Source organism: Alternaria postmessia (genome assembly GCF_024291825.1).
Source record: "Alternaria postmessia strain BMP 2775 chromosome Unknown scaffold_37, whole genome shotgun sequence".
Lineage (NCBI taxonomy): Eukaryota > Fungi > Ascomycota > Dothideomycetes > Pleosporales > Pleosporaceae > Alternaria > Alternaria postmessia.
The window spans coordinates 173,395-191,174 of record NW_026260110.1 but is presented as its reverse complement, the minus strand read 5'-3'; the positions used below and the strand labels follow the sequence as shown (position 1 = coordinate 191,174).

Below are 17,780 nucleotides of genomic sequence, written 5' to 3'. Positions count from 1 at the left end.
CTAGAGATGTTTGCGCAACGCAACTGCCAAAAAGCCAACCACGTGGTCAAGGGAGTGGCTATTTACCTGTGTTCCAATTCTATCGCCGAAGAGCGCCGACAGCCATCAGAACGATTCACGGGTATACCCCATTTCAGTTCTCAAAACGACCGGCCCGAACTTCAACGGACCGAGTAAAGTGCCCCTGCAAATGCACAACAAATGATCGGCCAACACCCCAAACGTGCGACACATCATGCGCAACTACTATCTAGCTTTAGCGACGTGTTTTCGGGTAGGACAACTCCGCGGCAAAAGGAATTTTAGGCAAAGCGGCGCTGTCAACCCCTTCAACTGACGGTATCTCTTTGAGAGATGACAGAATGAGCTATCACCAGATGAGTTTGTATGCTGATGCAGCATACGTTGGACTTGGATTGCAATCAGTGCTAACTAATGTCTCGGCTTTATCGAAACCATGAGCGGCTTCTTCTCCCAGACCAAGTATGACTTCTGCGTGATCCACCAATCCTCCGAGCTACGGTTGAGGGAGATATTAAAGTTCCAGAAGAGCTTGGCTAAGGCAAGCCTCATCTCATTCATTGCCATACTAAATAGGCAATGGGTCAGTGATATACTAGTGACAAGAGGAGGGGAGTGGTTATGCTTACGTTTGCCCAATACAATCATGTCGACCGTAGGAGAAAGGGCGGGAGGCACCGCGGTCATCTTGAGTGAACTCTCCTTCTTTCGTCTGCAGCCACCTCTCAGGGATGAATTTGAGAGGTCGATGCCAGTTCCATGGAACATGGCAGGCCGCCAGGTTATGCACGCCTACGGCAGTCTTCGCGATTCGACTTGTCAGTAAAAGGTCACCTTGGCGCTAACGGACAAGAAAAGACTTACACCTCCCGGAACCCATTTGCCGTCTATCTCTTCTCCACCCTCCGGAACCCAGCGCGGCAAAGCTGAAGGTGTAGGAGGTGACATGCGCATCGTCTCCTCGATGCAAGCTTTCAAGTAGGGTAGCTCACCAGCAGCAACCATGGTAATGTCAGCCTCACTCGCGAATTTGTCTCGCACTTCAGCAACAACTCTGACATAGACCTCTGGATGTCGACAAACGAAGAAGACGAAAGCAGTCATGGTATATCTAGTGTCCATGTTTGAAGTCAGTATTTGTCTCACATGCAATTCGTTCAGGGACGTTTTCTTACGTAGTCGTGTTGCTGCCCGCCACAATTAACGCACTTGCCATACCAAACAAGTCCATGTTGCTTAGATTTTCCTTGTCATTGCCAAGGATATAGCTCATAAAATCCCTTCTCTTTCCCTTTCGTTTCCCGCTACGCTCTTCTACGATCCGTCGCTGCACCTTCTGTAGCGTCAGAGTTTGGTGCCGCTTCCGCGCCTCCATGGCTGCTTTGGGCATGATCCATTTCAAAATCCACTCGATGTGGTAGTACACAGCAAACTGGTACCAAACAATACTCTTGACGCGCGACCCAATGACTTCGAGCCAGGGCTCGTCTACACGATCTAGACAGCCGGCCGGCTGACCAAAGGCTAGATCGCTCATGATATCGAAACTGAGTAGGGCAAACCATCGTAAGATGTTCTGCTCAGTGATACCATACTGTGGCTTTCGTAACTGTGCGACCAGTCGATCAGTGTGGTCGCGGAAGAAGTCTTCTTGGTCGCGCAAGGCACGCTCACTGAAGGCGGGTTGGAGGGCACGGCGGAGGATAGTGTGCCGCTCGGGCGTCTCGGTGACAATGCTGCGACGCCCGTTAACAACCGCTGGAGCGATACCACGACCGTCCAGACATTTGAGAAACTCGCGCGGCGGTGGAGTGCCGTCTATCTTTTTCAAAGCTGTGCTGCTCGTATACGACAGCTCATCTGGAGCAATACGTATCACACTGCTATTGTAATACAAATGCATATCACGAATGCGCCATGCGAGGTTCCCTTGTAGGTTGACGTAGTTCCAGGGAACGCGGGAAATTGCCCAGAGTTTTGGACCTGGAAAGGCTGACAGAGGATGGAAGAAGAGGTAGTAGATGGAGCGAACGAGGAAGTACAAGATGGGCTGTGTTCGATTAGATTTTTGTATCTGGATAACATTTGTAGAAGTATCAACCTACACTTATGCAGATAGAACAGGCTATAGCAAACAACATGTTCGCGCTCAAGCTGGTAGTCTTGCCTCTGGACTTGCTCGCCTTGATTCGTTTTTCGAGTCTTGGAGCAGCAGGTCCATCGTCGCGCGCTCGAGGGAGTGGTGTTGAACATGTTCCCCTTCCCGTAAGTATAACGAGCCAATTGAAACAGATAGGTATACACGTGGTTCATTGATTTATTCTGAGCCTCTGGCATCTAATATAGCTGCAGATGCAGTCTTCGGCTTTTACCACCCCGCAGTTCAGGCCCTCGGTGGTATTGGTACCTTGAAGCCGCATTCGGCCCGCTTTAGTTGGCTAGCTTTAGTCGTTGTTGACTTTTACAATGACTCGCTGCCCGGTGTTCATACAACAGCTGTCTGGATAAAAAAGGAAAAGACGATACCTGCACGTACATTGCGTTCTGTACTATTTGTGGGGAGAACATGGCGCAATACCGGACTCATTGTTGAGATAGTACCAAACAACCGGTTGGAATAACCGGAAAAGTAAACAAATTACGATAAAGATCATACCAACAACTCACTCGACGGCTACCCTCAATCGGCACATGACCGCAGCATCTCTTGCCACTGGACTGCCAGGGCTACACACAACAGTGAAGTTATGCCAATCGCGCTTCACGTCAACATCCAGACCCTCAATAATATCATACCTCTGCAACATCCTTACTAGCACATATCCAGCCTCTGTAAGGGCAAATTGCTGGCCAATACAGATACGCGGTCCACCATTGAAAGGAACGTATTGCCAATTCGTTCCTGGCCTCCTCTTTTCCCATCGCTCAGGCACAAAATCGTCGGCGTCTTCGCCCCACAGATCTTTCCGTCGATGTAGCACATGTGTACTGAAGTTGACTTCGGTACCCTTGGGTACGAACACAGGCATGCTTCCATCCGGTCCGCCGCCGACAGGAAGCGTCGTATCTCGTGCAGCGCAGCGAGAATTGAATGGAACGACCGAATGTAGCCGTAGTGTTTCGTTCAGAACATGTTGTAGGTATGTGCAGCCCTTGAGCTTCTCGAATGTTATCGTCTGCCCAACTTTCGTTGAGTAAGGGCCGAACTCTGCAAGAACAGTTTCGCGTAGCTTTGTGTACACCCTTGGGCTTCTTACTAGGCAGTAGAAGACCCAGGCTGTAAGTGATGCTGTGGTGTCACTGCCCGCGGCCAACAAGCCCAACACTTGCTCGCGTACCTCAGCACGGTTAGAACAACGCGTACGGAGTAATTCGAGAAAGTCGTAGCGGAGTTGTGATGAGCCTGACTTCCGTGCTTGATCAGCGGCATCGATGGCGCTGTCTACGAAAGTGTGAAGAGTGTTGATGCACTTTTCGAGTTCCTTGTTGCCGTATAACCAGTATAGGCTTCGTAGTCGCATTCTTGTCCCTAAGATGGCGAGCATGCGCTCGAAAGCATGGTCGAAACTGTACTCATCGTGTTCATCATTGATGCTATTCTGCTGCTGTTTGACGAGCGCTGTATTGAGGGAATGTGTACTTTGTCCGAGGAACAATTCAGTTGCCGAATCCATAGTCAAACGCGGTAACAGTACAGCCAAGCTCACAGGTGCCGACCATGCTCGGTCCTCAGCATCAGTCGTCAATCCCTCGTTTTTCGTCTCCATGATCCGCAACATAGTCTGTACGTGTTCCTCGAGCAACTCAAGCCGAGAAACATTCTCTCTACTGAAGATCGGCCGCATCGTCTCCCTTGCACGATGCCATGCTTTGCCATCCACAGCAAAGATACTGCGCCCAAGCGCCGTCTTCAAATTTGTTCTCCTCGCTGTGCCCATGACGAAATCATCGAATTGGGTTGCGAGGAGTGCTTGTACGTTACGTGGATCGGCTGTGATAAGGTTCGATGTCCCCAGCAGTGATAGCCCCCACGTATAGCGACCCATAGTTTCAAAGCGCGAAGCTATAAAATCAGGCGTTCTTTGCTCTTTGTCGGCTTGTAGGCTCCGGCGTACGGTATCGATGCCCAGAGGCCATCGAGTTGGCTCAAATGGCACTGGGCCACATCCGAGACGGCGGCTCTTGAGGAAGGTTTGTAAGGGTCTTACGAGAAAAGTATTGACGACATGAATGATGAGGAATATACCCGCCACTAGGATTGGAAGAATTATTTGCATCTTGAATGATGGCGATTCGACACCTCTTGAGTTCGTACTGCCGTCTGGATGACGCGCCACTGGCGACTTAAATACACTAACGAGCCATTCATTCTCGGGCAGCAATTCGGGCCCACGTGTAGTGCACTAGACATGGGATCTGTGCCCGCTCAAAGTCTTGGTCTGTGTGCTGACTGCCGCCGCCTATTTGACTTCCCTAGTAAAAAAAGCTAGGGGTGCCGTCAAGGTCACTACCGCAACTCTAATGATGGATGCACCTTATTTTCGCTATCTCTTGTTTGAGATCATGTCCAGTCACATTGCATCTACATGTACAGCTACTAACTATTTACATGACTAGCCATACATCATATATATCGTAAGCACTCCTATAGCTTCTTATCATGCTGTCACTATTCACCTAAGTCGGACACAGGCGTCAGCTTAACCTGCAAAGGCAACTTTTCCCACACCAGGTAGGTGCCTTGCTGGTTCCACCAATCATTTTCGGGGTCGTGAAACTCCCAGTCAAAATACCGTACCAACTTCGCCATCGTGAGAGACATCTCAGCATAGGCCATGGATCTTCCAATACAAGCCCTCTGACCATATGAGAATGGCTGAACTGCAGAACGATCGTCATCCTTAAACTTAGAGTCGGGCTCGTCGAGCCAGCGCTCGGGATGGAACTCGCGCGCCTTCTTGAAGTTACGTTCGGAGTGGCCGGCCGCCAGCTGGTTAACACCAACAGCGTAACCCCCCGGAACCCATTTTCCTTCAATCATCTCGCCCTTTCCAGGAACGAGTCGCGGCAGCGAACCCGGTGTTGGCGGATAGAGACGCATACCCTCGTTGAGACAGGCGCGCAGGTACTTGGAGCTGGTCACCGCCTGAAGGGTCATATCCGCGCGGCTTTTAAACAAACTGCGTATTTCTTGTTTGAGCTTCTCCAACTTGTCTGGGTTGCGCAGCAGAAGATACGTCAAGCCGGACATCCCACCAGCAGATGTGCCGCTACCTGCTACAATGAAGTTGGAAGAGAGCATCACCAGTTCGAGGTGGTTGAGCTTCTCGTCGTTTTCGAGAATGTATGACATGAAGTCTTTGCCAGGGTTTTTAGCTTCAACTCGCGCCTTAAGCTTGGCCTCAGTCATAGCGATATGTTTCTTCCTCGATTCAGTAACGTACTTTGGTGTCATCCAGTTGAGAAGACCCATGAATCCATACTGTACGGCAAGCTGAAACCAGACAATGGCTTTGGCACGAGCGAGTATGGCTTGGATCCATGGTTGATCAGGGTTATTGACGCAGCCTGACGGCTCACCAAAAGCCAGATCGGATACGATGTCAAATGCGACGAGATTGTACCAAGTAGTCATATCTAGGGGTCCGTCTTTGCACCGTTGCCTCAGCTTCTGAACAAGATTGTCCGAGTGGTCTTGGAAGTAGCTCTCCTGTTCGCGTCTAGTATCATGAAGTCAGTATGGTGGAGTAACACCTACAGAGTAAGGAAGGGCATCCAGACTTACAGTGCTCTCTGACTAAATGCAGGATCTATGGCCCTCCTCAGCCTCAGATGTCTGTCTTGGTGCTCCGTCATCAAGCTACGTTGGCCACCAATACTCGCAGGCGCAATGCCTCTGCCGTCGAGAGCCTTGACGAACTCGGGATTTCGCTGTCCATATATTTTCTTCCACGCGCCAGATGTCGTATACGAGATTTCATCTGGGGCGATACGCACAACAGGACCGTACTTGTCGTGGAGCTCGCGGATCTTCCAGCTGATGCGACCCTTCATGTTTGCGCGATTCCATGGTAGGCGAGAGATGGCCCAGAGCTTTGGGCCTGGGTAGCCAGCTAAGGGGCTTAGGTAGAGATTGTAAACAGCTTTGAGCAAGATATAGAGTAGTGGCTGCGCACTTTTGTGAGCTTTTGCAGGAGGAAATGCAGCCTCTGCGAACTTACAAATACAACTGCACCGGTGATGATGTTTTGAAATGTCAACGATGGCAATTGATCAAGCTGATGTGACAAGCCACCGGGTACAGAAAATGCTGCCATAGTACCTGAATACTATGGAACCACCAGAATACAGCGAAATCGATATGCAGCGCTCCAAGTCCCGGAAGAAAGACGATACAGTATTCTTCAGCCAGAATTCTAGCGACAGCTCAGACTGGCGGGGAAATCTACCGCGACATGTCTCGATAGTACTCGACTTCAGTGAAGCGCTGCATTCTCCCACCCTGCCCTCAGGCCTCGTAGTCGCCGAGTGATGGTGCCGAGCAAAAGTATCCAATAAGGCCTCCTCATTGTTGCACGCTCAGCAAGAAAACGTGTATACAAAGATTACTCAAGGTGTTCTGGAGGGAAGATGCATATGTCGGTCCAGGTGACCCGGACTTTTATTCGGCCCTTGCAGGTCGGCCCGATCCCTTCTCCGAGATAACGTGCAGGCTGTTAGACATCGTGCAGATCATTAACATGTGGTGCGTGTACATTTGCGGGTACCATTTCCCCACGTGGGTCTACCTACAGTAAGCAAATAACTATGTGAAGCTTGGCCACGTGCTGTGGATATATGGTAAAGCTTGACCCAAGGTTGAGTGGAAAATGATGCAGGGGTTCTACGCAACTGTGCAAGGCAATGTGGAGCCTCTCTACACACGCACATGGGTCTAGAAGTATGTCAGTTCTTCCTGCGTAGCAATCAGCACGCAAGATTGCCGATCGTAGGTCTGCTGGTATGCTGAGGTCTCCATCGACTACGACGGCCAGTGACTACTACATCCATAGCTGAGTACTTTGTTGATATCAAGACCTTCTGTTTGGTCTAATTTCTCCTTATATTTCAAGCTCTCTCTGCATCATCATCAAATTTTTCGGTTAGCATTCAGATCCCCGGTACATATCCAGAACATGGGTTGTCAGCAAAGCGGCGATGACCTCGTCTCGCTGGCAGTCACAATTCGCACCGAGCTTGAGCGAAAGCTATCGAACAAGGCGCGTGTCCATCTACCATTTGATGAGGACAAAACAGAGTTCGAAAAAGCCAATCTGCGCTTTACTCAGTATGAGCGTCCAACGTACCTCGCTATTGTCGATCCAGTCTGTGAAAACGATGTGATCGAGGTCGTCAAGTACGCGAGGGAAAAAGGTATTCCGTTTACACCTCGTGGCGGCCATCATTCAGTCACGACCACAATGGGACGCTTCCAGAATGGCATGTGTATCAACATGCGTCCGCTCAACCAGATGCGATGGGATGCCGGGAAACGCCATGTCACTATTGGTGGTGGAGCGATAACTGATGAGTTCGTGCGCTTTGTGCATGACTTGGGTATGGAAGTTAGTATGTATCATGTGTCGCTTTGCTGGAGTGGTGTTGTTAACGAGACAAAGATGTAGGATCGTGCCCGACTACAGGGGTTATTGGTGTAGCATTTGGGGCGGGCCTAGGACGTTTGCAAGGAAAATACGGCTTCCTGAATGATAATATGATCTCTTGCAAGCTCGTGCTCGCCGACGGGAGTATGGTGGTTGCATCCAAGAACTCCCATCCGGATCTTTTCTGGGGCCTCCGGGGAGCAGGTCATAACTTTGGCATCGCACTTGAAGCCACCTTCCAGGTATATCCGCAAGCAAATGGGGGTATACACCATACTTGGGATTTGGAGTACACTCTAGATCAGTGCGACGAGGTCTTCAGGACGCTGAATAGCGTCTATGAGAGTATGCCTGCCGAACTGGCAATCTTCGTCCTATGGCTGCGCCGAAGTAGTGGTCGCAAGGTACGCCTTTTCATGAGGAGCATGTTGACGCAGCTTATAAGATTCAGCACATCATTCTCGTCAACTTAGTCTGGTCCGGTGCAGCTGCAGACGCAGATCCCTATGTGCAGCGTTTCGAGTCTCTAGAGCCAGTCTTGAGTAGTGGGCGAAAATCGATACCATGGCCAGAACTACCTTACGCAACGTACAAAGAGATGAACAAGCTCTTCTGCAAGCCCGAAATCTGGCTCCGTGGTCCCTACAAGATGATGGGGGCCGCTTGCGTCGAAACGTTCGACCTGAAGACGACACGTGAGTTCTTCGAGAGCGTCAAATCCATGAGTGAGAAGTGGGAAGATCGTGGCTGGTTCAGCGCCATGTTTGAGTGTCTACCCGATCAGCGTGTTCGCGAGATTTCTGATGATGCGACGGCGTTTCCGTGGCGTGGAGGGTCAAACCATTTCCTGTGAGTCAACTCCATTGACCCCTCTCGAAAACAGCCCCTAATATGAGAGCTGTAGAATGCTGAATGCTACACCAAAGCGAATGGAGGATCGAAAGGTCTTTGAGGATCACCTCAATTACTGGAAGAGACGCTTCATTGACACGTCTGGGTATGGTCGTTTGCAGCAATACGTGAGCTATGGCAACGGTACGTCGACTATGAAGGATCCGCCAGAGGCGCTATATGGCTACGAGCCGTGGAGGCTGGAGAAACTGCGGAATCTCAAGCAGAAGTACGATCCCGATAATGTGTTTCGATGGTACCAGCCACTTCTTGAGTCATGAGGTATTTTTGCCGGTCTTGGAGCAGTTTTTAATGTAGATATGGCCCATCAGAAGATGCCATCTATCAAAGTGCCATTGGGGGCAAAATGGTTTTTCTTGCGAATACGCATGTCTCTCTCGGCATTGCGATAGCTTCATTCGTGTACTATGAAGCCTGTCGAAAGGTCCAGCAGCTTAGCAGATCTGATCACAACTGCTTACTGAGTAGCAAAACGCCGCTTGAGTATATGTCAGCACGGAGAGAGGCCTGTGGATCCTAACCTAACTTCGGAAACTGGGAGCTCTCGGTCGCAGAGACGAGCAGACACTATAGCGTATTACGACTCATGTCGAGCCTCGAATGATTCCCAGAAGCATACGATCTGGGGAAAATTTTAGAGCCGACGCTCATAATTGTCCGAGTATACGGGCCTTCAGTGGGTCCATATAGTGTTGGTGTAAGTAGTGGGGACAATAGTGAACTCCACGGCGATGACAGCCCTCGTCTACCCTAGTCGCTTTCACGCCCAAGAAAGACTTACTCCGAGAGCGACGAGCCGTCAACACCACGAGTCAGGACTTTTGCCTATAGTCGGGTTATACTCATACAGTGCGGACTGGGTTGAGAGCGGAAGGAACCGTAATCGCTCTGGATCGGTGTTTCGAGAACCCACTCCGTATATCCTTCGCACGCGTGTATCCGGGGAATCGCCATGCAGCGTGCTCGAACGACAAAGTGGGATTGGATGCTTTCTTCAAAATGTTTGACCGACTTCATATTACTTCTGCCGAATCGAAAGACGAGAAATCTTCCCAGATATGGCAGCTGCTCGGTCTTGACGCAACACCTGTACGATTAGTGAATGGATAGCAGACGTTACCTTCGAAGACGATATGTACCTGTAGTTTCCACGCCAGATTTCGTTAAATAGTATTTCCATAGCACATCATACACCCATTGCCTCTCATTCGAGTGTGACTTTTCGTTTAGGCATCTCTGAATCTGACTTTCCCAATTGGCTGCCATTCCTCTTTAGTATCTCCCATCACAGAGCTGCCACCATGAACAAGCCAGTCGCCATTATTGGTATCGCTTTTCGGGGGCCTGGCGACGCTCGAGATCCAGAGGCCTTCTACCGCATGCTCGTGGAAGGCCGTAATGCACGGACTAAGATCCCTAAAGATCGTTACAATGTCGACGCTTTCTACCATCCCGATGCAGAACGACTAGGCAGTATTCAACAAAGGTAGGCTCTATACCGTTCTTCCTGTAGTATGCTCCCTATGCTAATCGCCCATCGCGACAGGCATGCCCACTTCTTGCAACAAGACTTCAAGGTGTTTGATGCTCCATTCTTCAGCATCACACCAAAAGAGGCAAAGGCCATGGACCCGACGCATCGCATCCTTTTGGAGGCTACGTACGAGGGCTTTGAGAATGCCGGCTTGAGCCTGGAGAAGGTTTCAGGCACACAGACATCCTGCTACATTGGCACCTTCACAGCAGACTTTCCCAACTTGCAAGCACGCGATAACGAAGGTCCTTCCATATACCACGCAACTGGCATGTCAGCATCACTGGCTTCCAACAGGTTATCGTGGTTCTACAATCTTCGAGGCCCTTCCCTCACGGTCGACACGGCTTGCTCATCTAGTTTGACTGCATTTCACTTGGCATGTCAAAGCATTCGTACAGGAGAAGCTGAGATGAGCGTGGTTGGAGGCGCCAATCTCATGTTTGGACCGGATATGTCCATCTTGTTAGGAGCTGCAAAGATCCTGTCGCCGGAAGGTAAGAGCAAGATGTGGGATGCGAATGCGAATGGTTTTGCGCGCGGAGAAGGCTTTGGCGTCACAATTTTGAAGGTATGTATCCGGCGCAATGGCCATTCTTGAATGCGAGACATTCGGTTGACAGGTGACAATACGTAGCCTCTGGATGCAGCGTTGCGCGATGGTGACAACATTCGAGCGGTCGTGCTGGCCACAGCCGCCAATGAAGACGGCCACACGCCTGGTATCTCACTGCCTAACAGTGAGGCGCAACAAGAGTTGATTCGAAGAGCATACCAGATGGCTGGCGTAGATCCAGCAGAGACGGGGTATGTCGAGGCACATGGAACGGGCACACAGGCTGGCGACCCGTTGGAGGCCCGAGCGATCCTGAACACAGTTGGATCGGTCGAGGGCCGCAGGTCGGATCTTTATGTCGGATCTGTCAAGACGAACATTGGACATCTAGAGGGAGCAGCTGGTGTAGCTGGTATCATCAAGGCTGCACTGATCGTTGAGCGTGGCATGATACCTCCGAATCTTTGGTTGGTACATCGGTGAAACCCTTGATCCGCCCCTTACTGACAACGTCCAGGTTTGAGAAGCTCAATCCTGAGATCGATTTGCCGGAAAATGTCAAGATAGCCTCCAAGTTAACACCGTGGCCGCATAACGGACCTCGCCGCGCAAGCGTCAATAGCTTCGGCTTTGGTGGTGCAAACGCACATGCCATCCTCGAAGATGCAGCATCTTTCCTGTCACGTCATGGCTTAAAGGGTCGACATACAACGGCACCGCTCCTTCCCAGTCTGAGCAGTGTGCGCGTCAGCCATCTCAGTGACAGCCCCAGCAGCTCTGCAAGCACAGTCACCGACGAGGCGACGAGCGGTGAATCCAGCGACAACATCAGCGACGTATCGAGCGAGGTGCTGCGCGACGTCCATCCCACGCCGAAGTTGCTCGTACTATCTTCCAACGATCAAGACGGTGTCAAGCGCAGTGCTGAGCGCCTACAAGGGTATCTTGCTTCTAAGACCTCTACCGCACCTTCTTTCCTCAACGACCTGACATACACGCTGAGCGCCAAAAGAACTGTGCTGCCGTGGAAATCTTATGCCGTGTCATCGAGTGTCAGCGGCCTTCGAGAAAAGATCTCAAGCCTCCCTCCCGTGGTCCGTTCCTCTGCCTCTGCGATACCACGAATCGCCTTCGTTTTCACGGGCCAGGGTGCACAATGGCACGCAATGGGAAGAGGCCTTTCTGTCTACAAGACTTTCGCTGAGAGCATGCAGAGATCGGAGGTCATGCTCAAGTCGTTCGGCTGCCCATGGAGTCTTGCTGAGGAGCTGAATCGAAGCGAGGCTCAGTGCAGGCTGCGCGAAACTGACTACAGCCAGCCGGCCTGTACAGCCGTCCAGGTTGCGCTCGTAGATCTCATGAGCGGCTTCGAAGTGCGACCTGTTGCTGTCCTTGGTCATTCCAGCGGCGAGATTGCGGCTGCCTACGCTGCCGGCTTCATCGACCAAGAGGCAGCAATCAAGATCGCTTGGCTCAGAGGACAGGTTAGCAAGACCGTCTCCAAGGATGGCGGCATGTTGGCCGTTTCTGCCAGTGCCGATAGCATACAGAGTCACCTCGAATGCCTGAAGAGCGGCAAGGCAGTCGTAGGATGCTTCAACTCCACCAAGGCTTGCACTGTCACTGGCGATACGTCCGCCATTGACGAGCTACAGACAGTATTGAAATACGCGCAGGTAGCATGCACCCGACTGCCTATGGATGTTGCATACCATTCTTTTCACATGGAGGCAGCCCGCGAGAAATATGAAAAAGCTCTGGAGGGTATCGCGCATGGCTCAACGTCGACCATTCCTATGTTCTCATCCGTAACAGGTACACTGGTTAACCCTACACAGATGAAGCCTTCGTACTGGGTAGATAACTTGGTTTCTCCCGTGAACTTTGTCGCAGCCACCCGCTCCCTTTTATGTTACCCACAGGAGAGCAAATCGCGCAAAGCTTTCGCCAATCTGTTCGTTGAGCTCGGTCCTCACTCAGCCTTGCGCAGCTACCTCTTGGACATCTTCAGCAACGAGAACTGTGGTGGGGATACGACGTACACCACTCTTCTTCGCCGACATTTCGATGGCGCTGTTACCGCGCTGGAGGCCATGGGTCATCTTTGGGCGCATGGATGCAAGGTCGATCTGAGCAAAGTCAATGATGTATCCTCTGATAGCATCAACATGCTAGTCGATCTCCCTCCCTATGCTTGGAACCATAAGCCGTATTGGGAGGAATCCCACTTGAGTCGTCAGCACCGCCTTCGTCAGTCACCGCGCACAGATCTCGTAGGCTATCGCCTGCTTGGAACGCCAGAGCACACATGGCGCAACTTCCTACGGTGCAACGAGAACCCCTGGATCCGCGAGCATAAGGTCCAAGGCGACATCCTCTACCCAGGTGCTGGCATGCTCGCCATGGCAATCGAAGCGGCGCACCAGCTGGCTCAGGAGACGAATGCCGACGAGATATATGGTTTCGAGTTGCGCGATGTTAACATCGATACTGCACTTCGTGTACCTGACACTGAGAAGGGCATTGAGGTCATGACGCAGCTGCACAATCGTCGCACTGGAACACGAGCAGCGCCGTCCTCCACACTCTACGAGTTCACTATCTTTTCTTGGAGTGAAGAGATGAGTTCTTGGAGTGCGCATGCCCGTGGTCTAGTCTCCGTCGCCTTCAAGGCCTTCTCCCCATCTATGGAGCGCGAGGTGGCACTGGAGAATGAACGCTACATGTCTTCCCTTGCCGAGGCTCGAAGAATCTGCCAGAAGCCGGCGCGGAGCTTCCTATACGACACAGTCGAGACAATTGGTATGCAGTACGGGCCAACTTTCCGAAATATGACGGAGCTGTACGCTGGGCCCAACGCCAGTTATGGTGTCATCAAGGTGCCTGACACTAAGGCTATCATGCCCAAGGGATTTGAGTTCCCTCATGTAGTCCATCCGGCCACTCTCGACTCGGTCCTTCATCTCATCTTTCCTAGTATCTCCGGCGAAGAGCAAGCATTGAATGAAGCGATCGTCCCCAGATCTTTTGATCGCATTTTCGTCTCAGCCGATATACCAAGGAATGCTGGCGCAGAGCTATGTGGCTGCTCTTCCGCAAAGAAACTGAGCTACACCACTTGGAATTCAAACATCACCATGTCAGAGGCAACGATGACCGAGCCTGTCGTCATCATGGAAGGCGTTGTGCTAGCATCTGTTGGCGCAACAGAAGATGCATCGAGGCAACTGGAAACACGGGCATCATGCTTTGCGCAGAACTGGCACGTAGATGCTGATCTCTTGACTCCATCACAGATCAAAGAGATCATCTACAAGCGTACACTGAAGAGTAAAGATGACGACTCTGTACTTGATCTACTCGAGTTTGTGTGTCTGGTGTACATCTACTGTATCCTCGACTGGTTCCAGTCCGAGGAAGGGAAGGCACATGTGCCACGGGATGGCTTCTGGAAGTCATACGTAGAGTGGATGCATGACACTGTCAAGCAATTCCCTGCGCTACCCGCAGATGTGGAGAGTGAGATGGAGAAGGCTCGGCAACGCATCGTAAAGTCCGAGAGCGGCGACATCACTGTACAGATGGTGGATCGTATCGGGCAAAATCTTTCTCGCATCTTCAAACGCGAAGTCGAAGCTCTGCAATGCATGACTGAGGGCGATCTTCTTTACTCCTTCTACCGTGGTGCTTTCGGTACCAGTTTCAACACCAATGTCGCCGAATATGTCGGTCTTATTGCTGATAAGCAACCCGGGTTGCGCATCCTGGAAATCGGCGCCGGAACGGGTGGTACCACATACCATGTTTTGGAACGCTTGCGCAATCCCGATGGAACCTCCAAGGCAGCTCAATACTACTTCACTGACATCTCTCCTGGCTTCCTTGCCAAGGCAGCTGACCGGTTCAAGCAGGATGCGTCCATTATGCAGTTTGGCACGCTCAACATCGAGAACACGCCCACAGAGCAAGGCTTCAACCCTGAGTCCTATGACCTAATCGTATGCGCTAACGTACTTCATGCAACGAAGAGCATTCAAGAAACGTTAGCGCACTGCAAGCTGCTGCTAAAGCCAGGTGGTCGTCTTGTGTTGTCCGAGGTGACCATCAAGCGTATCTTCTCTGGGTTTATCATGGGCCCTTTGCCCGGCTGGTGGCTAGGAGAAGCGGACGGTAGGATGGGAGGCCCACTCTTGGATGCTGACGAGTGGAATGCTGCATTGAAAAAGGCTGGATTCTCGGGTGTTGATGTCGATATCCGTGGTGATCGCGAAACCTCGAAAGAGCCTGTCTCGCTGCTCGTCTCAACCAAGCCTGAGACAGCCGCACCTAGCCTGCCTTCTTGCCTTGTCATCACCGCTGGTACTGAAGCGTCAAACAAGCTCGCCGATACCATACAGAGGGCATTTGCCTCGGCTAGTCATGATATCAGTATCGCTCAGTGGAATGTTGTCACCAAGACGCAGGTGGAGGGCAAGTATTGCATCTGCCTTGCAGAATGGGAGGATGCTATCCTCGCGAACCTCACCGATGATAATTGGGACAGGTTGCGCGAAGTCATTCTTTCATCCGAAGGCGCCCTGTGGATTACTGGTGGTGGTGCTCTCGACACCCCTTGCCCCATGAACAGTCTTATGGTTGGACTCGGAAGAGCAATTCGTAATGAAGACGCCGGCGTCCGCCTTGCATGTCTCGATTTGGATCCACCAATCACTGTCAACTTTGAGGAAGCGTCTCAGATTATACTTAAGGTTGCCCTTGCACATATTCGCGGTGATAGCACAGAGGGCGAGTTCGCCGCGCGTGGAGACATGGTCTATGTACCGCGCGTCGAGCGAACTCTGGAAGTTGATGGATCATTACGCAAGTATGAAGCCAAGGGTGATCCTGAGATGGTGCCATTCATAGGCTGCGGACGTCCCCTTAAGCTGACTATCAAGACACCCGGTCTGCTTGACACCTTCCAGTGGGAAGAGGATGAGATGTACCACACGCCACTGCCTGAGGATTGGATCGAGATTGAAGTGAAGGCTGTAGGTCTCAACTTCAAGGATGTCCTCATTGCGCTCGGTAATCTGGCCGAAAACAAGCTAGGTGTTGATGCATCGGGTATCGTCACTCGTGTTGGATCCGCTGTCACGGATATCAAAGTCGGCGACAGAGTGATGACGGCATCTTGTGACACTTTCGCCACATACGTCCGCTTTCCAGCCAAGGGCGCCATGTGTGTTCCATTGGGAATGAGCTTTGAGGAAGCCGCCTCGATGCCCCTCATCTTCCTCACGGCTTACTATGCCCTGGTAACCGCGGGTGGCATCGTCGCTGGCGAGAAGGTTCTGATTCATGCTGCTGCTGGTGGCGTCGGACAAGCTGCCATCATGATTGCGCAAGCTAAAGGTGCTGAAATATTCGCTACGGTCGGCGCAGACACCAAGAAACAACTGCTCGTTGAGCAGTACGGAATCTCTGAAGATCACATCTTCAGCAGTCGCGACACCAGCTTCGTGAAGGGCGTACTGCGTGCTACTGGCGGTCAAGGGGTGGATCTGGTACTGAATTCGTTGGCTGGTGAGGCTCTGCGTCTATCATGGACCGACTGCTTAGCAAAATTTGGTCGGTTTTTGGAAATTGGAAAAGCAGATCTGTTCGCCAACACCGGTCTCGATATGAAGCCCCTGCTGGACAACAAGAGCTATATTGGCGTCAATCTTCTTGACTTCGAAAACAATCCAACCCCTCGTGCCGTAGCGCTATGGCAAGATACCACGAAAATGATCCATGATGGATCGATCAAGCCTATTGCGCCACTTCAGATTTTCACGATGGCTGAAGTCGAGAAGGCGTTCCGCCATATGCAGGCAGGAAAGCACATGGGGAAGGTGATCGTCCGTGTGGACGATGCGGACGTCGTTCGTGCCGTACCTCGGGTTCCTCGTGTAAGCATCCACCCTGACGCGACGTACGTAATTGCTGGGTTAGGTGGGATTACGCGTGAGATCGCGCGGTGGCTGGCAGAGAAGGGCGCACGCTACTTAGTCTTCCTCTCTCGCTCTGCTGCCAGCGGTACAGACAACCAGGCTTTCTCTTTGCAATTGCGAAACACGTACGACGTCACGCCGCTGGCCTATGACTGCGACGTTGGGGATAAGACCGCCCTACAAGCAGTTTTGGACGACCTAAAGGCCAAGGGCTTGCCATCGATTAAGGGATGTGCGACTGGTGCCATGGTCCTGCAAGACTGCCTTTTCGACAAGATGACCGCCGACCACATACGTACAACAGTCGGTCCTAAGGTTCACGGCACCTGGAATCTACATGAGCTGCTACCGCGCGACATGGACTTCTTCGTGATGTTGTCTTCGCTAGCTGGTGTTATGGGCCATCGCGGACAGGGTAACTACGGATGTGGTAACAACTTCCAAGACGAGTTCGCTTCGTTCCGACGCGGCCAAGGCCTACCCGCAATGACTATCGACATTGGCTATCTTCTGTCGGTAGGATTTGTTGCTGAGCATGACGAGTACGTTGATCATGTCAAGGCGATGGGGTTGAAGGTCATGCATACCTCGGACCTGCATGGTCTGCTAGCGACCGCCATCGAAGGCCCCTCGCAGCACCCCGGGCAAGTCATGTGCGGCCTGCCCTTCAATGAGCACGATGATGCGTGGTACTGGATGGCCGACGCGCGGTTTGCTGCCCTACGCAACGTCGCTGCTGGCTCCTCTGCCAATGCCGGGCGGGCTATTTCGCTACGGGAGGAGTTGACGCGTTGCGGCACCGCGAATGAAGAGGCTGTGCAGCTCATAACGGCAGCCATCGTGCAACGGCTTGCGAGCTTGATGATGATACCCGAGGCTGATATCGATGCCGGCAGGCCATTGAGCGCGTATGGTGTCGATAGTTTAGTCGCGGTTGAGGTGAGGAATTGGGTTGCACGCGAAATGGCAGTCGAAGTTTCGGTGTTTGACGTTATGCAGAACGTGCCAATGACACAACTGGCACAAAATTTGGCGGAGAAAAGCAAGTTGCTCCTTGGTTAGGCTTGAGTTTGTATATGCCTAAATAGCACTGAAAACAATATCGTTCTATCTTATGTATTGTTCCACTTGGTGCTCAC

General features: G+C 51.7%; 5 protein-coding genes across 5 annotated transcripts; 2 read left to right on the top strand and 3 right to left on the bottom strand.

The window, feature by feature from the left end:
- Positions 1-432: 432 nt before the first annotated feature.
- On the bottom strand, positions 433-2,162 carry ALT1 (alanine transaminase; the record flags this gene model as incomplete). The annotated part of the gene is made up of 5 exons (XM_051732663.1): positions 433-589; positions 651-823; positions 886-1,132; positions 1,197-2,071; positions 2,127-2,162. 5 exons carry the CDS (start codon positions 2,160-2,162, stop codon positions 433-435), a joined length of 1,488 nt encoding a protein of 495 aa, XP_051587613.1.
- Positions 2,163-2,684: 522 nt separating this feature from the next.
- ALT2 (alanine transaminase alt2) lies at positions 2,685-4,298 on the bottom strand (the record flags this gene model as incomplete). The annotated part of the gene is made up of 1 exon (XM_051732662.1): positions 2,685-4,298. One exon carries the CDS (start codon positions 4,296-4,298, stop codon positions 2,685-2,687), a length of 1,614 nt encoding a protein of 537 aa, XP_051587612.1.
- A 392-nt stretch (positions 4,299-4,690) lies between these two features.
- Positions 4,691-6,338, bottom strand: ALT3 (Cytochrome P450 monooxygenase alt3; the record flags this gene model as incomplete). The annotated part of the gene is made up of 3 exons (XM_051732661.1): positions 4,691-5,741; positions 5,807-6,189; positions 6,243-6,338. 3 exons carry the CDS (start codon positions 6,336-6,338, stop codon positions 4,691-4,693), a joined length of 1,530 nt encoding a protein of 509 aa, XP_051587611.1.
- An 858-nt stretch (positions 6,339-7,196) lies between these two features.
- Positions 7,197-8,836, top strand: ALT4 (FAD-linked oxidoreductase alt4; the record flags this gene model as incomplete). The annotated part of the gene is made up of 4 exons (XM_051732660.1): positions 7,197-7,629; positions 7,719-8,068; positions 8,116-8,513; positions 8,569-8,836. 4 exons carry the CDS (start codon positions 7,197-7,199, stop codon positions 8,834-8,836), a joined length of 1,449 nt encoding a protein of 482 aa, XP_051587610.1.
- Positions 8,837-9,877: 1,041 nt separating this feature from the next.
- Positions 9,878-17,703, top strand: ALT5 (Type I Iterative PKS; the record flags this gene model as incomplete). Its single annotated transcript, XM_051732659.1, has 4 exons — positions 9,878-10,062; positions 10,123-10,681; positions 10,748-11,133; positions 11,184-17,703. The coding sequence occupies 4 exons, from the start codon at positions 9,878-9,880 to the stop codon at positions 17,701-17,703; spliced, it is 7,650 nt and encodes a 2,549-aa protein (XP_051587609.1).
- Between the last annotated feature and the right edge of the window lie 77 nt (positions 17,704-17,780).